Consider the following 17,329-nt stretch of genomic DNA (forward strand, 5'->3'; position numbering starts at 1 on the left):
AGCCCAATATATCCCTCCTGAGGTGCAATGCCCAAACTGAATGCAGTACTCTCAATGGGGTCTAACCAGAGCTTTATGTATGATCCAACCCTTAATATCCTTTGCCGAATAAAAAAATATCGATCTGAGTTTTGACATTTTCAATTGACCCCCAGACTTGGTAGCTTTTTGAATGAAACACCATGAGCTGACATTCCTGGGGTTGGAGGATAGGGTGGAGCAGGGTGGGGGCTGCACACATACTGCCAGCAAGGACTGGGATCTAGGGAGGGACATAAGAACATAAGAAATAGGAGCAGGAGTAGGCCATTTGGCCCTTCGAGCCTGCTACATCATTCAATAAGATCATGGCTGATATGATCATGGGCTCAGCTCCACTTCCCTGCCCGCTCCCCATAACTCTTGACTCCCTTATCGCTCAAAAATCTGTCTATCTCCGCCTTAAATATATTCAATGACCCAGCCTCCACAGCTCTCTGAGGCAGAGAATTCCACAGATTTATAACCCTCAGAAAAGAAATTCCTCCTCATCTCAGTTTTAAATGGGCGGTCCCTTATTCTAGGACTATGTCCCCTAGTTTTAGTTTCCCCCATGAGTGGAAATATCCTCTCTGCATCCACCTTGTCGAGCCCCCTCATTATCTTATATGTTTCAATAAGATCACCTCATTCTTCTGAACTCCAATGTGTATAGGCTCAACCTACTCACCCTATCCTCATAAGTCAACCCCCTCTTCTCCGGAATCAACCTAGTGAACCTTCTCTGAACAGCCTCCAATGCAAGTGTATCCTTCCTTAAATACTGAGATCAAAACTGTACACAGTACTCCAGGTGTGGCCTCACCAATACCTTGTACATTTGTAGCAGGACTTCTCTGCTTTTATACTCTATCCCCCTTGCAGTAAAGGCCAAAATTCCATTTGCCTTTCTGATTACTTGCTGTACCTGCATACTAACCTTTTGTATTTCATGCACAAGGACCCCCAGGCCTCTCCGTACTGCCACACTTTGCAATTTTTCTCCATTTAAATTATAATTTGCTTTTCTATTATTTCTGCCAAAGTGGATAACCTCACATTTTCCCACATTATACTCCATCTGCCAATTTTTTGCACACTCATTTAGCCTGTCTATATCCCTTTGCAGATTTGTTGTGCCCTCCTCACAATTTGCTTTCCCATCCAGCTTTGTATCATCAGCAAATTTGGCAACATTACACTCGGTCCCTTCATCCAAGTCATTAATATAGATTGTAAATAGTTGAGGACCCAGCACCCATTTCCTGCGGCACCTAGTCACTTTTGCCAACTAGACAATGACCCATTTATCCCCACTCTCTGTCTTCTGTTAATTAGCCAAGCCTCTATCCATGTTAATATATTACCCCCAACCCCGTGAACTTTTATCTTGTGCAGTAACCTTTTATGTGGCACCTTATCAAATGCTTCTGGAAATCCAAATACACCACATCCACTGGTTCCCCCTTATCCACCCTGCTCGTTACATCCTCAAAGAACTCCAGCAAATTTGTCAAACATGATTTCCCTTTCATAAAACCATGATGACTCTGCTTGATTGAATCATGCTTTTCCAAATGTCCCACTACTGCTTCCTTAATAATGGACTCCAGCGTTTTCCCAACGACAGATGTTGGACTAACTGGTCTGTAGATTCCTGCTTTTTGTCTGCCCCCTTTTTTAAATAGGGGCGTTACATTTGCGGTTTTCCAATCTGCTGGGACCGCCCCAGAATCCAAGGAATTTTGGTAGATTACAACTAATGCAGCCACTTCTTTTAAGATTCTAGGATGTAAGGCATCAGGTCCAGGGGACTTGTCCATCTTTAGTCCCATTATTTTACCTGGAACCTCCTGGTCTTATTCGGCTCCATCAGAAATCCTCGCCCTGTTGAGTGGGCAGATTACAGCAGCGTGTAAATAAGAAAATTACGTGTACAATTTGAGAGTCCCATCTTGCAATGCAGTTGTCTGCAGAACCATCGACTGGAGTTCTTAAACCTGCACCAACTGATTTTCTATTTTGAAAAAATGTCCTAAACGGAATTCTCGGATCCTGTGTATCCAGTGATGCCCTAGCCCCAGCCCATACCAGTACAGACCTCTGCCCAAAACACTCGAAGAAGCCTGAATCTACCCACCCACACTGCATTTCCGAGGGAATGGTGGGGTGCAGTGTCCAGTGGGCAAAAGAACGAGAGAGGAGATGAGGATACATTATTTTACACAGTGAGATGTCACGATCTGGAACGCACTACCTGAAAGGGTGGTGGGAGCAGATTGAATAATAACATTCAAAAGGTAATTTGGGAAGGATTCTGACGGGACGGGGCGGGTTGGGTGCGGGGGGAGTGTTCCCGGTGTTGGGTGGGTCCGGAGCCGGGGGGGGGGGCACGCTCTTGGGATGGGGGGTGGGCTGTTTGGGGCTGGGATTGGGAAGAGACTTCTTCACTCGGGGAGTTGTTGGCCTGTGGGGTTCCCTGCCGCCGGGAGTTGTCATTGGATGTGGTCCTTGCGGCTGGGGGGGTCGGGGGGGGTGTGAGGAGGTGCTGGGGTGGGTGATCAGTCATGATCTTGTTGAATGGCGGTGCAGGCTCGAAGGCTCGAAGGACCGAATGGCCTACTCCTACACCTATTTTCTTTGTTTCTATGTAACTTGAAGGGCAGAAAATAGCAGGGTTATGGGGAAAGAGCAGGGGGAGTGGGGCTAATTGGATCGCTCTTTCAAAGAGCTGGCACGGAAACGATGGGCTGAATGGCCTCCTTCTGTGCTGCATACTATGACGCTGAACTTGGTCTTGGATACGGAATTTTCTGTTCTGCAAGATTCTATGATACCTAAGCAAATGTAGCAAGACCCAAGTCCAACAGTTGGACCTTGGTACTGTACTGCAACAGCCACAATGCCACAATGCAATTGTTATTATATTTGCGCTTAGCAAATAGTTTCCCAGGAACTAAGCAAGCTCGGAAAAGTGTCTCGGCTGCGTGAAAGAAGCCAAAATGAAGAAACACTTTTAATGTTTCACTTGGCTGGTGGCAGTGTGAGCTGCGAGGAGGATGCTATGAGGCTGCAGAGTGACTTGGATAGGTTAGGTGAGTGGGCAAATGCATGGCAGATGAAGTATAATGTGGATAAATGTGAGGTTATCCACTTTGGTGGTAAAAACAGAGAGACAGACTATTATCTGAATGGTGACAGATTAGGAAAAGGGAAGGTACAACGAGACCTGGGTGTCATGGTACATCAGTCATTGAAGGTTGACATGCAGGTACAGCAGGCGGTTAAGAAAGCAAATGGCATGTTGGCCTTCATAGCGAGGGGATTTGAGTACAGGGGCAGGGAGGTGTTGCTACAGTTGTACAGGGCCTTGGTGAGGCCACACCTGGAGTATTGTGTACAGTTTTGGTCTCCTAACTTGAGGAAGGACATTCTTGCTTTTGAGGGAGTGCAGCGAAGATTCACCAGACTGATTCCCGGGATGGTGGGACTGACCTATCAAGAAAGACTGGATCAACTGGGCTTGTATTCACTGGAGTTCAGAAGAATGAGAGGGGACCTCAAAGAAACGTTTAAAATTCTGACGGGTTTAGACAGGTTAGATGCAGGAAGAATGTTCCCAATGTTGGGGAAGTCCAGAACCAGGGGTCACAGTCTAAGGATAAGGGCTAAGCCATTTAGGACCGAGATGAGGAGAAACTTCTTCACCCAGAGAGTGGTGAACCTGTGGAATTCTCTACCACAGAAAGTAGTTGAGGCCAATTCACTAAATATATTCAAAAGGGAGTTAGATGAAGTCTTTACTACTCAGGGGATCAAGGGGTATGGCGAGAAAGCAGGAAGGGGGTACTGAAGTTTCATGTTCAGCCATGAACACATTGAATGGCGGTGCAGGCTAGAAGGGCTGAATGGCCTGCTCCTGCACCTAGTTTCTATGTTTCCATGTTTCTAAGACCACTTCAACACTGCACACATTGAGGCAAAGGCTTTTAAACGGGGACCCCCATCAAAATTGCAACAGAGGTACCCGAGAGCAAAATTCTGTTCGTCTTCAGCAGGTCCAGGACAAAGTAGTCCTCTTGTTAGTCGTCCATTTTCCACCCTAAACATTCACTCCCTGGCGCACCGTGTCTGCAGTGTGTACTATCTCTTCTCTTCAGGCAGTTCCTCGGAGTTGAGGATGACTTGCTTTCACACTAATACGAGTTCTTAGGTGACTGATGAGACCTATGTGGGACTTACAGTCTCTGTCACAGGTGGGGCAGACGGTGGTTGGAGGAACGGGTGGATGGGGTACTTGGTTTGTCGTGCGCTCCTTCCGCTGTTTGCTCTTGGCTTCCGCGTGCTCCCAGCAAAGATGTTCCGAGATGTTCGCCGCCTTCCCGGATGCTTCTCCTCCACTTTGAGCTATCTACAGGAGGCACTGCAACAACTCGACAAGGCATCTTCAACAGCACTTCCCAAACCCACACCATCTACCGCCTAGAAGGCCCATGCCACCACCTGCAAGTCACACACCATCACCTGCAAGTCACACACCATCCTGATCTGGGCATATATCGGCCGTTCCTTCATCGTCGCTGGGTCAAGCCTTGTGGGAGTACCATCACTACATGGACTGCAATAGTTCAAGAAGGCGGCTCACCACCACACCTCTCAAGGGAAACTAAGGACGGGCAATAAAAGCTTGCTTTTCTAGCAACACCTACATCCTGAGAATGAATTAAAAAAATGATGTTATACTTAACCTCTTGCCAGTATGTTTCTAGTGTTGCTGCGCATTTATAAAACACTGTTTCTACAATGATGCTGCTATTTTGTCTTTGGACAGCTAACATTGTCCTTCAGAAGTTGAGATAGGGAGTATTTGCAGGAGCCCCACATAGAAAAGTTTGAAAACCACCACCATAGGGAGATGGGGATTTAGAAAAGACGGCATTTTTCCCCCTGCCTTTGGTCAGCCTGGACTGATACATCTGGTAACCCATCATCCTGCTCAAGGGTCTCCAAACAGAATGTGTCTCCGATTTCCTTCGCAACACCATTGGCGGTCATGCTTTCAGCCACCTAGGTCCCAAGCTCTGGCATAAACTTCTCTGTCTCTCTTTCCTCTGTTGAGGTAAAAAGACTTCTCTTCCTCAAGGTGGAGTCCCTGATATAAGGAATCGACACCCGCCCGTCCAAATAGCGGCCACGGAATCACTCAAACAAAACCTCGGTTAACCGGTTTTTATTCAAGCATGCAGGGGAAGAGTTCCGATGAACAGTTTTCCAATCAGAGGTTTTACAATTACAATTATACAGTTTTTCGAGGTATGCGACCCTCCTACAAAATCACCGATTGGCCCACTGCTATCAGCGAAGTTACATCGTCGACCCTCATCAGACTGACTTTGAGTGGCTCTCCCCCACCTGTCCATCTCCCATCACCTGTCACCCTTCTGGAATGTGTTATTCAGTGGTGTCAACTTTGCCTCAGTTCCTCATGTTGCTTAACTTTGTTTTCCAGGGTGGTGTCTCCTTATCCTTCTCCCAACAACTCGAGTCAAAACTGCCAGTCAATACCATCCTGTTCCCATGCTGCGATAATCTATGCTCCCATACATTGCTCAGTACTGAATACAGTTTTCATGAGTTTGTACTAAGGTCAATACAACGGATGGTTCATTAACCATCAAGCTTTGCTTCCCTTTAAAACCCATTCAAGCGAGTGTATAAGCGTGCTTTACATACATAAGCAAGTTTTACATACAATCTGGACCATGTGTCAGATCAATTCACTACCTTCAGCATCCTTTTTAGTGACCATCTGTCTGTCTGTCTCCCACTTTAGTGACCGTATTTTATCCCCTTACATCTCCTTTAAGACGTTTCTTAAAACCTACCTCTTTGACCAAGCTTTTGGTCATCTGTCCTAATATCTTATATGGCTCGGTGTCAAATTTTGTTTGAAAACGTTCCTGTGACGTGCCTTGGGACATTTTATTACGTTAAGGGCACAGTATAAATGCAAGCTGTTTTTGCTGCAATTGCCAAGTGATTGAGTGTAACGTCTTCCGACTGTTTTTACCTGACAACGGTGCGAAGCAATGCTGATCTCGCTTCGTTGTGAAAGGTGATGACTACGCTGGTTGCTGTCAAGTCAGTGTTCCACTGCTTCCGCCGGCACCTGTCAGAAAAAGCACAGCACATTGAGCACGTGGCACACCCACCTCACAAGTTCCATTGTCACATTAACACGGATTTTTAAAATTTAACTCAAACATTAGAAATGAAACCATGATCATCATCAATTAACCCAGCAACGATGAAGGAAGGCCAAGTCGGGATGGTGTGTGACTTGGAAAGGAAACCTGGGAGTGACATTTGATGGAAACGGTATGTGGGTACGGTAGCATAGTGGTTATGTCACAGGACGAGTAGTCCAGAGCCTTGGAGTAATAATCCGGAGACGTGAGTTCAAATCCCACCACGGCAGCCGGGGAATTTAAATTCAGTTAATTAAATAAATCTGGAATAAAAAGCTAGTATCAGTAATGGCGACCAAGAAACTACCGGATTGTCATAAAAACCCAATTGGTTCACTAATATCCTTTATTCCAGACCCACAGCAATGTGGTTGACTCTTAACTGCCCTCTGAAATGGCCTAAAGAACCACTCAGTTGTATAAGGCAGCTCACCACCATCTTCTCAGGGCAATTAAAGATGGGTAATAAATACTGGTCTTGCCAGCGATGCTCACACCTGTGAATGAATTTAAAAAAATGATGGAAACAGATATTTCTGTCTTCATTCCTGAGGCTTTAAACATAAAGTAACTAAAATGCAAATGGAAGACCGAGATCGCCAACAACAACTTGTATTTCTATAGCGCCTTTAATGTCGTAAAATGTCCCAAGACGCTTCACAAGATTATTATAAGACAAAAAAATTGACACCAAGCCACATAAGGAGAAATTAGGTCAGATGACCAAAAGCTCGGTCAAAGAGGTAGGTTTTAATGAGCATCTTAAAAGGAGGAAAGAGAGGCGGAGAGGTTTAGGGAGGGAATTCCAGAGCTTAGGGCCTAGGCAACAGAAGGTACGGCCACCGATGGTTGCACGATTAAAACCAGGGATGCTCAAGAGTGCAGAATTAGAGGAGCGCAGATATCTAGGAGGGTTGTGGGACTTGAAGAGATTACAGAGATAGGGAGATAGGGAGGGGCGAGGCCATGGAGGGATTTGTAAACAAGGATGAGAATTTTGAAATCGAGGCGTTGCTTAGCCAGGAGCCAATGTAGGTCAGCGAGCACAGGGGTGATGGGAGAACGGGACTTGGGACTGACTCCCAAGTTTTGGATGATCTCAAGTTTACGTAGGATAGAACGTGGGAGGCCAGCCAGGCGCGCGTTGGAATAGTCAAGTCTAGAGGTAACAAAGGCATGGCTGCGGGTTTCAGTAGCAAATGAGCTGAGGCAGGGGCGGAGGCGGGCGATGTTACAGAGGTGGAAATAGGCGGTCTTAGTTATGCCGCGGATATGTGGTCGAAAGATCATTTCAATGTCAAATATGACACCAAAGTTGCGAACAATGTGGTTCAGCCTCAGACAAATGTTAAGGAGAGGGATGGAGTCAGTGGCTAGGGAACGCAGGCTGTGGAATGGACCGAAAACAATGGCTTCAGTCTTCCAAATATTTAATTGGACAGAATTTCTACTCATCCAGGACTGGATGTCAGACAAGCAGTCTGACAATTTAGAGACCGTGGAAGGGTCGAGAGAAGTGGTACTGAGGTAAAGCTGGGTGGCATCAGCGTACATGTGGAAACCAACGCCGTGTTTTCGGATAATGTCACCAAGGGGCAGCATTTGGATGAGAAATAGGAAAAGACTTGTATTTATATAGCGCCTTTCACGACCACCGGACGTCTCAAAGCGTTTTACCGCCAATTAAGTACTTTTGGAGTTTAGTCACTGTTGTAATGTAGGAAAATAGGAGGGGGCCAAGGGGGGCACCAGAGGTAACGATGCAGCAGCGGGAAGAAAAGCCATTGCAGGTGATTCCCTGGCTACAATTAGATAGATAAGAATGGAATCAGGCGAGTGCAGTCCCGCCCAGCTGGACGACAGTGGAGAGGCGTTGGTGAAGAATGGAGTGGTCAACTGTGTCAAAGGCTGCAGACAGGTCAAGAAAGATGAGGAGGGATAGTTCACCTTTGTCACAGTCACAAAAGATGTATTTTGTGACTTTGATAAGTGCTGTTTCGATACTGTGGCAGGGGCGGAAACCGGATTGAAGGGATTCAAACATGGAGTTGCGGGAAAGATGGGCACGGATTTGGAAGGCAACAACACGTTCAAGGACTTTGGAGAGGAAAGGGAGGTTGGAGATGGGGCAGTAGTTTGCAAGCACAGTGCTGCCAAGGCTTGTTTTTTTTTGAGGAGAGGGGTGATGACGGCAGATTTGAGGGAGAGGGGACAGTACCTGAGGAGAGAGAACCGTTAACAAGGTCAGCTAACATGGGAGCCAGAAAAAGAAGTTGGGTGGTCAGCAGTTTAGTGGGAATAGGGTCGAGGGAGCAGGAAGTGGGTCTCATGGACAGGATGAGCTCGGAGAGTTCATGACGGGAGATCAGAGAGAAACTAGAGAAAGATGCAAGTTCAGGGCTAGGGCAAGGGGGAACCTTAGAGAAAGTTTGGCCCAGTGGACTAGGGGAAGGAGGGAGCATGGCAGAGGCAGCGGAATGGATGGTCTAAATCGTAGCGACAAAGAAGTCCATGATCTCCAACTTGCATCAGTTTCACCATCATCTTTCTGCACCGCTACCGACTCTCATTCCTACGGCAACAACCTCCAACCTCAAACTCTCCATCCTTCAAATAGCTTCTGGACTTCACTCCCCTGCTACATCTGTCTCTGAATTTAGTCAGTGGTTCGTCAATGCTCCATGCAAGTTCCATCCTCGATGGGATCTCTGACTTTGACCCTGGTCTCCCTAATATTGTCTCCAACCTATTCCCTGTTACGAGGGAATATGAATCCCATTAATTACTCCCATTAATAACCAGGCCTATGTAACCTGAGCTTTTCTCGGAGTCTCATCGTGTGCGCAATTTGGCTGCCGCTCTGGACCCGAGCTGTTCATTTCTTTTTCCACTTTTTTCTCCCTCTTTTCCTTTTCTCTCAAACCCTCCCCGACTGCTCTTCCCTCTCGTCATGCCTCCTTTCATCTCTCCTCTCTCGGATAATCTGCCCTCCCAAATCCCTACCTCAATCCCTCATTACTCTTCGACCTTCCTACTCTCCTGCTGCCGTCCCAGGCTTGACTCCCTCCTAGATAAGCCTGCAGCTTTCTTCTGTGCCTTTCGGCATCCTACAAAGAGCCCATCAAGGCCACTCATCGCTGCCGTCTTATGAGCAGCAACCCCAACTGTCCCATCCTATTCTCTCACCGACCTTCCAGCCCAGTGAGCCCACTGGGGGCGAATCTCGCCAATGTCCTCCCCACTCAACTCAACCCTCCCAGCGCTGACCCTGTGGATGCTGGCAGTGGGGCAGCCATCACCGACACTCTCCGCAACTGAACGGACATTCTGGAGGGAGATGTGAACAAGGTCCTTGCCATCCACGAGCTTATCGTAGATTGTTGCATCATAAGAACATAAGAAATAGGAGGAGTAAGCCATTCGAGCATTCGAGCCTACTCTGCCATTCAATGAGATCATGGGCGATCTTCTACCCTCGACAGCATGGCTCTGACGGAAACTTGGCTGAGGGGTGATGCTACCTTACCCTTGAATGAAGTCTCCCTGCCTGGCTATACCATCCACCACTTGCCCTGCTCAGACCACCGTGGGGGTGGCAGTATGGCTCTCATCACCAAATCATACCTTGGTCTCTCCCTCGACTCCTCCGACACGTTCTCCTCCTTTGAGCAAAGATAGACCCTGGCTTCTATTCTCCACTGCCTCTCTATCCCTGTCTCCTCCACCCTCACCTTAACTAAAATCAAAATGGAAGATCGTCAGTCTGCTAGTAATGTGAGATTATGTTCAGAAATCAGTTAAAATAAGATTACTATGGTACAATGCCTTGTTTGAAACGTTAATACATGCATTTAATACAGTCACTAGTCATTTTCTAGTCATGACCAGGTGTGTAGCCTAGTGTTGGGTAACATGTGAAGGAGTTCAGTGGAAGAGTGGGTTTTTATTTTTAAAAGGAGAGGGGTGATGATGGCAGATTTGAAAGGCAGCAGGGCAGAACCCAAGGAGAGGGAACCATTTACAAAATCAGCTGGTATGGGAGCCAGGAAGGGAAGTTGGACTGTCAGCAGTCGAGTGGGAATAGGGTCGAGAGAGCAGGAGATGGGTCTCGTGTACAAGATGAGCTTGGAGCGGCCATGAGGGGACATAGGAGAGAAACTGGAGAAAGAAGCCCAAACGTGGAAGAAAACTTAATATTTCGACTGACTGATGATTGCATAGAAATTGTTTGATTTTCGAAGGAAAAGACATTCTTCTAATGTCTCTTGGGGACTTCAATCTTCCGTTCGCCTAGCCTCTTTTGTGAGCGTGGGGGGGATAGGAACTTTGTGAGAAAACATAATGCACCATCAGAGACTGTGTTGCTAAGGACACGCTAAGAATTATGGGTACTGCTTGTGACAGTTTTTATATGTGTAAATGTGGTTATTGTACAAGCATATCTTGATGATCTTTTTGCTTCTGTTTATAATTTTATCCGCAAATAGTAGTTTTAACGTGTGCGTATTAGTCTAACAATGTGTTTTTTTCCCCATTTCTGAGGTGGGTATCCTACACATTCTCTAGTAAGAAAGTGATTGAAACTCAAGAGATAATTGTTAGATCTGGGCCGCATTAAATCAATCCAAAAGAGTTAATAAGGTAATGGAAAGCATTGTCTAGTCACAAAATGTGAGGAAAGTCTCAGGTGGGAGGGTCATGGGAGAGATTTCACAGCCTGAATTTTTGGAAATATTTGCCCTACAATCAAAGTGCTGCAGTTAAATGAATTAGTCTTCCAGCTCTGTAACTTTGAATGTCTATTGTATCATTGGACCTCAGGACATCCCAAAGCGCTTTACAGCCAATGAAATACTTTTGAAGCGTAGTCACTGTTGTAATGTAGGAAACTCGGCAGCCAATTTGCGCACAGCAAGCTCTCATAAACAGAAATGTGATAAATGACCAAATAATCTGTTTTAGTGATGTTGGTTGAGGGATAAATATTGGCCAGAACACCGGGGAGAACTCCCCTGCTCTTCTTCGAAAAAGCGCCGTGGAGATAAGGAATAACAAGGGTGGAAAGTCACTGGTGGCCATAGTCTATAGGCCCCCTAACAGTAGCTACACTGTTGGATGGAGTATAAATCAAGAAATAATGGAGGCTTGTAAAAACAGAAAGTCAATAATCATGGGCGATTTTAACCTTCATACTAATTGGACAAAGCAAATTGGCCAGGGTAGCCTTGAGGAAGAGTTTATAGTGTGTATCCGGGATAGTTTCCTTGAACAGTACGTTCCAAAACCAAGCTGGGGACAGACTATCTTAGATCTGGTACTGTGCAAGGAGACAGGATTAATAAATGATCTCCTAGTAAAGGATCCTCTAGGAATGAGTGACCATAGCATGGTTGAATTTCAAATTGAGTTGGAAGGCAAGAAGCTTGAATCTCAAACCAGTGTCCTAAGCTTAAACAAAGGAGACTACAAAGGTATGAAGGCAGAGTTGGCTAAAGGGGACTGGGAGAATAGATTAAAGTATGGGATGGTTGATGAGCAGTGGCAGACATTTAAGGAGATATTTCATAACTCGCAACAAAAATATATTCCAATAAACAGGAAAGACTGTAGGAGAAGGGATAACCATTCGTGGCTAACTAAGGAAATAAGGGATGGTATCAAATTGAAAACAAGGGCATACAATGTGGCCAAGACTAGTGGGAGGCCAGAGAATTAGGAAACTTTTAAAAGCCAGCAAAGAACGACTAAAAAAATGAGAGAGAGAGGGAAGATAGATTATGAAAGCAAACTAGTACGAGACATAAAAACAGATAGTAAGAGGTTCTACAGGTACATAAAAAGGAAAAGAGTGGCTAAAGTAAATGTTAGTCCCTTAGAGGATGAGACTGGGGAATTAATAATGGGGAACAGGGAAATGGCAGAGACTTTGAACAAATATTTTGTATCGGTCTTCACGGTAGAAGACACTAAAAACATCCTAAAAGTGGATAATCAAGGGGCTATAGTGCCCATAAAAGGTTAATGCACAAGATAAAAGTTCACGGGGTTGGGGGTAATATATTAGCATGGATAGAGGATTGACTAACTAACAGAAAACAGAGAGTCAGGATAAATGGGTCATTTTTCCGGTTGGCAAACGGTAACTAGAGGGGTGCCACAGGGATCGGTGCTGGGGCCTAAATTATTTACAATCTATATTAATGATTTGGATGAAGGGACCGAGTGTAATGTAGCCAAGTTTGCTGATGATACAAAGATGGGTGGGAAAGCAAATTGTGAGGAGGACACAAAAAATCTGCAAAGGGATATAGACAGACTAAGTGAGTGGGCAAAATTTGGCAGATTGAGTATAATGTGGTAAAATGTGAGGTTATCCACTTTGGCAGAAAAAATAGAAAAGAAAATTATAATATAAATGGAGAAAAATTGCAAAGTGCTGCAGTACAGAGGGACCTGGGGGTCCTTGTGCATGAAACACAAAAAGTTAGTATGCAGGTACAGCAAGTGATCAGGAAGGCAAATGGGATGTTGGCCTTTATTGCAAGGGAGATAGAGTATAAAAGCAGAGAAGCCCTGCTACAACTGTACAGGTGAGGCCACACTTAGAGTTTTGGTCTCTGTATTTAAGGAAGGATACACTTGCATTGGAGGCAGTTCAGAAAAGGTTCACTAGGCTGATTCCGGAGATGAGGGCGTTAACTTATGAAGATAGGTTGAGTAGGTTGGGCCTATACTCATTGGAGTTCAGAAGAATGAGAGGTGATCTTATCGAAACATTCAAGATAATGAGGGGGCTTGGCAAGGTAGATGCAGGTAGGATATTTCCACTCCTCGGGGAAACTAAAACTAGGGGGCATAGTCTCAGAATAAGGGGCCGCCCATTTAAAACTGAGGAAAAGTGGAGGGCAGAGAAACCCAAGGCAAAGAACAAAAAGGGCCACTGTACAGCAAAATTCTAAAAAGTCAAAGGGTGTCAAAAAAACAAGCCTGAAGGCTTTGTGTCTCAATGAGATGGATGAATTAACTGTGCAAATAGATGCTAACAATTATGATGTGATTGGGATTACAGAGACGTGGCTCCAGGATGATCAGGGCTGGGAACTCAACATCCAGGGGTATTCAACATTCAGGAAGGATAGAATAAAAGGAAAAGGAGGTGGGGTAGCATTGCTGGTTAAAGAGGAGATTAATGCAATAGTTAGGAAGGACATTAGCTTGGATGATGTGGAGTCTATATGGGTAGAGCTGCAGAACACCAAAAGGCAAAAAACGTTAGTGGGAGTTGTGTACAGACCTCCAAACAGTAATAGTGATGTTGGGGAGGGCATCAAACAGGAAATTAGGGGTGCATGCAATAAAGGTGCAGCAGTTATAATGGGTGACTTTAATATGCACATAGATTGGGCTAGCCAAACTGGAAGCAATACGGTGGAGGAGGATTTCCTGGAGTGCATAAGGGATGATTTTCTAGACCAATATGTCGAGGAACCAACTAGGGGGGAGGCCATCTTAGACTGGGTGTTGTGTAATGAGAGAGGATTAATTAGCAATCTCGTTGTGCGAGGCCCCTTGGGGAAGAGTGACCATAATATGGTGGAATTCTGCATTAGGATGGAGAATGAAACAGTTAATTCAGAGACCATGGTCCAGAACTTAAAGAAGGGTAACTTTGAAGGCATGAGGCGTGAATTGGCCAGGATAGATTGGCGAATGATACTTAAGGGGTTGACTGTGGATGGGCAATGGCAGACATTTAGAGACCGCATGGATGAACTACAACAATTGTACATTCCTGTCTGGTGTAAAAATAAAAAAGGGGAAGGTGGCTCAACCGTGGCTATCAAGGGAAATCAGGGATAGTATTAAAGCCAAGGAAGTGGCATACAAATTGGCCAGAAATAGCAGCGAACCCAGGGACTGGGAGAAATTTAGAACTCAGCAGAGGAGGACAAAGGGTTTGCTAAGGGCAGGGAAAATGGAGTACGAGAAGAAGCTTGCAGGGAACATTAAGACGGATTGCAAAAGTTTCTATAGATATGTAAAGAGAAAAAGTTAGTAAAGACAAACGTAGGTCCCCTGCAGTCAGAATCAGGGAAGTCATAACGGGGAACAAAGAAATGGCAGACCAATTGAACAAGTACTTTGGTTCGGTATTCACTAAGGAGGACACAAACAACCTTCCGGATATAAAAGGGGTCAGAGGGTCGAGTAAGGAGGAGGAACTGAGGGAAATTGTGTTGGGGAAATTGATGGGATTGAAAGCCGATAAATCCCCAGGACCTGATGGACTGCATCCCAGAGTACTTAAGGAGGTGGCCTTGGAAATAGCAGATGCATTGACAGTCATTTTCCAACATTCCATTGACTCTGGATCAGTTCCTATCGAGTGGAGGGTAGCCAATGTAACCCCACTTTTTAAAAAAAGGAGGGAGAGAGAAAACAGGAAATTATAGACCGGTCAGCCTGACCTCAGTAGTGGGTAAAATGATGGAATCAATTATTAAGGATGTCATAGCAGCGCATTTGGAAAGAGGTGACATGATAGGTCCAAGTCAGCATGGATTTGTGAAAGGGAAATCATGCTTGACAAATCTTCTGGAATTTTTTGAGGATGTTTCCAGTAGAGTGGACAAGGGAGAACCAGTTGATGTGGTGTATTTGGACTTTCAGAAGGCTTTCGACAAGGTCCCACACAAGAGATTAATGTGCAAAGTTAAAGCACATGGGATTGGGGGTAGTGTGCTGACGTGGATTGAGAACTGGTTGGCAGACAGGAAGCAAAGAGTAGGAGTAAATGGGTACTTTTCAGAATGGCAGGCAGTGACTAGTGGGGTACCGCAAGGTTCTGTGCTGGGGCCCCAGCTATTTACATTGTACATTAATGATTTAGACGAGAGGATTAAATGTAGTATCTCTAAATTTGCAGATGACACTAAGTTGGGTGGCAGTGTGAGCTGCGAGGAGGATGCTATGAGGCTGCAGAGTTACTTGGATAGGTTAGGTGAGTGGGCAAATGCGTGGCAGATGAAGTATAATGTGGATAAATGTGAGGTTATCCACTTTGGTGGTAAAAACAGAGAGACAGACTATTATCTGAATGGTGACAGATTAGGAAAAGGGGAGGTGCAACGAGACCTGGGTGTCATGGTACATCAGTCATTGAAGGTTGGCATGTAGGTACAGCAGGCGGTTAAGAAAGCAAATGGCATGTTGGCCTTCATAGCGAGGGGATTTGAGTACAGGGACAGGGAGGTGTTGCTACAGTTGTACAGGGCCTTGGTGAGGCCACATCTGGAGTATTGTGTACAATTTTGGTCTCCTAACTTGAGGAAGGACATTCTTGCTATTGAGGGAGTGCAGCGAAGGTTCACCAGACTGATTACCGGGATGGCGGGACTGACCTATCAAGAAAGACTGGATCAACTGGGCTTGTATTCACTGGAGTTCAGAAGAATGAGAGGGGACCTCATAGAAACGTTTAAAATTCTGATGGGTTCAGACAGGTTAGATGCAGGAAGAATGTTCCCAATGTTGGGGAAGTCCAGAACCAGGGGTCACAGTCTAAGGATAAGGGGTAAGCCATTTAGGACCGAGATGAGGAGAAACTTCTTCACCCAGAGAGTGGTGAACCTGTGGAATTCTCTACCACAGAAAGTTGTTGAGGCCAATTCACTAAATATATTGAAAAAGAAGTTAGATGAAGTCCTTACTACTAGGGGATCCAGGGGTATGGCGAGAAAGCAGGAATGGGGTACTGAAGTTGCATGTTCAGCCATGAACTCATTGAATGGCGGTGCAGGCTAGAAGGGCCGAATGGCCTACTCCTGCACCTATTTTCTATGTTTCTATGAGACGAGGAGGAATTTCTTCTCTCAGAGGGTTGTAAATCTGTGGAATTTTCTCTCCCCAGAGAGCTGTGGAGGCTGGGTCGTTGAATATATTTAAGGCGGAGATAGACATATTTTTGAGCGACAAGGGAAATAAAGGATTGTGGGGAGCGGACAGCGAAGTGGAGCTGACTCCATGGTCAAATCAGCGATGATCTTATTAAATGGCGGAGCAGGCTCGAGGGGCCAAATGGCCTACTCCTGCTCCTATTTCTTATGTTCTTATCTTTTACATCCACCCGAGGGAGCAGACAGGTCCTTGGTTTAACGTCTCATCCAACTGATGGCTCTTCCAGCTGAGCAGCGCTCCCTCAGCACTGCAAGCCTAGACTTTTGCTCAAGTTTCTGGAGTGGGGGCTTGAACCCACAACTTTTTGACTCGGACAAAAGTGCCACCCACCGGCTGACACTTCTTGCTCTCGATAGCTCTATACAATGTGGGCCTCCACATTTTCTACTCACTGATCATGCCTGGTGTCCGGAATATTTCGATCCATCCGCAGTTTGTCACTTTCCAGCTGATTAAACTTATTCCGTGCATATGGATCCTGTCCCGTCTTTACTAAAGTGGCCTCGATGTAAGCCTCCTGATCAAAATCTTGCCACTTCACTTTCCCTGCAGATCAAACAAAAACATATGATTAAAAACGAATCCTTGATGCCTATGCCTCTCCCACACAAAAGTAAGGTACTCCATCTGCCTCTGCTGTTAAAAGACCATTTCAAACATTTGATTGACATCAACGCACTTATAAAACTGGAAGGTTAGTAGTATATGAAGAGATTCTTGTTCACAGTCTTTAAATAATGCCCTCAATGTGCAAATTACTTCATTTGCACCTCTAGTCTCTGTTATAAACCCCAAGTTAACATTTCCAAGGTGATTTCTGATAAATTGCAGGAGGGACTCTTTTCAGCTCAGTGTTCAGAAGTATCAGCAATGAAAGTCCTGCCAGGGCCAGGAATATCATTTAAACCATTACAACAAAACAAGACTATGTAAAAATAGATGCGCTGTGCCAAGTTACAACTCTGAGTATGTCTTATCTGGCACTTTAAAGTTGGAGACTGCTCTAACTCAGGGGTGCACAACCTTTTTACTTCTGGAACCTCCACCCTTCCGGTGTCCACCGACTCCCTGTGACACAAGTATTTTTTCTGTGTAAAAGTTCCCAC

At 45.4% G+C, this 17,329-nt stretch overlaps 1 protein-coding gene across 1 annotated transcript in view; it reads right to left on the reverse strand.

Annotated features, from left to right (window-relative positions):
- Window positions 1–17,329, reverse strand: part of galnt2 (UDP-N-acetyl-alpha-D-galactosamine:polypeptide N-acetylgalactosaminyltransferase 2) — a 113,293-nt gene that overhangs the window by 61,866 nt on the left and 34,098 nt on the right. Inside the window, exons 3-4 of the mRNA XM_070884823.1 lie at window positions 16,616–16,769; window positions 6,089–6,187 (exon numbers count right to left, since the gene is read on the reverse strand). Of these exons, the coding sequence (XP_070740924.1) occupies window positions 6,089–6,187; window positions 16,616–16,769 (253 nt within the window). The remainder of the gene's footprint in view (window positions 1–6,088; window positions 6,188–16,615; window positions 16,770–17,329) is intronic.

This window comes from Pristiophorus japonicus, chromosome 7 (genome assembly GCF_044704955.1).
Source record: "Pristiophorus japonicus isolate sPriJap1 chromosome 7, sPriJap1.hap1, whole genome shotgun sequence".
In the NCBI taxonomy this organism is placed as follows: domain Eukaryota; kingdom Metazoa; phylum Chordata; class Chondrichthyes; family Pristiophoridae; genus Pristiophorus; species Pristiophorus japonicus.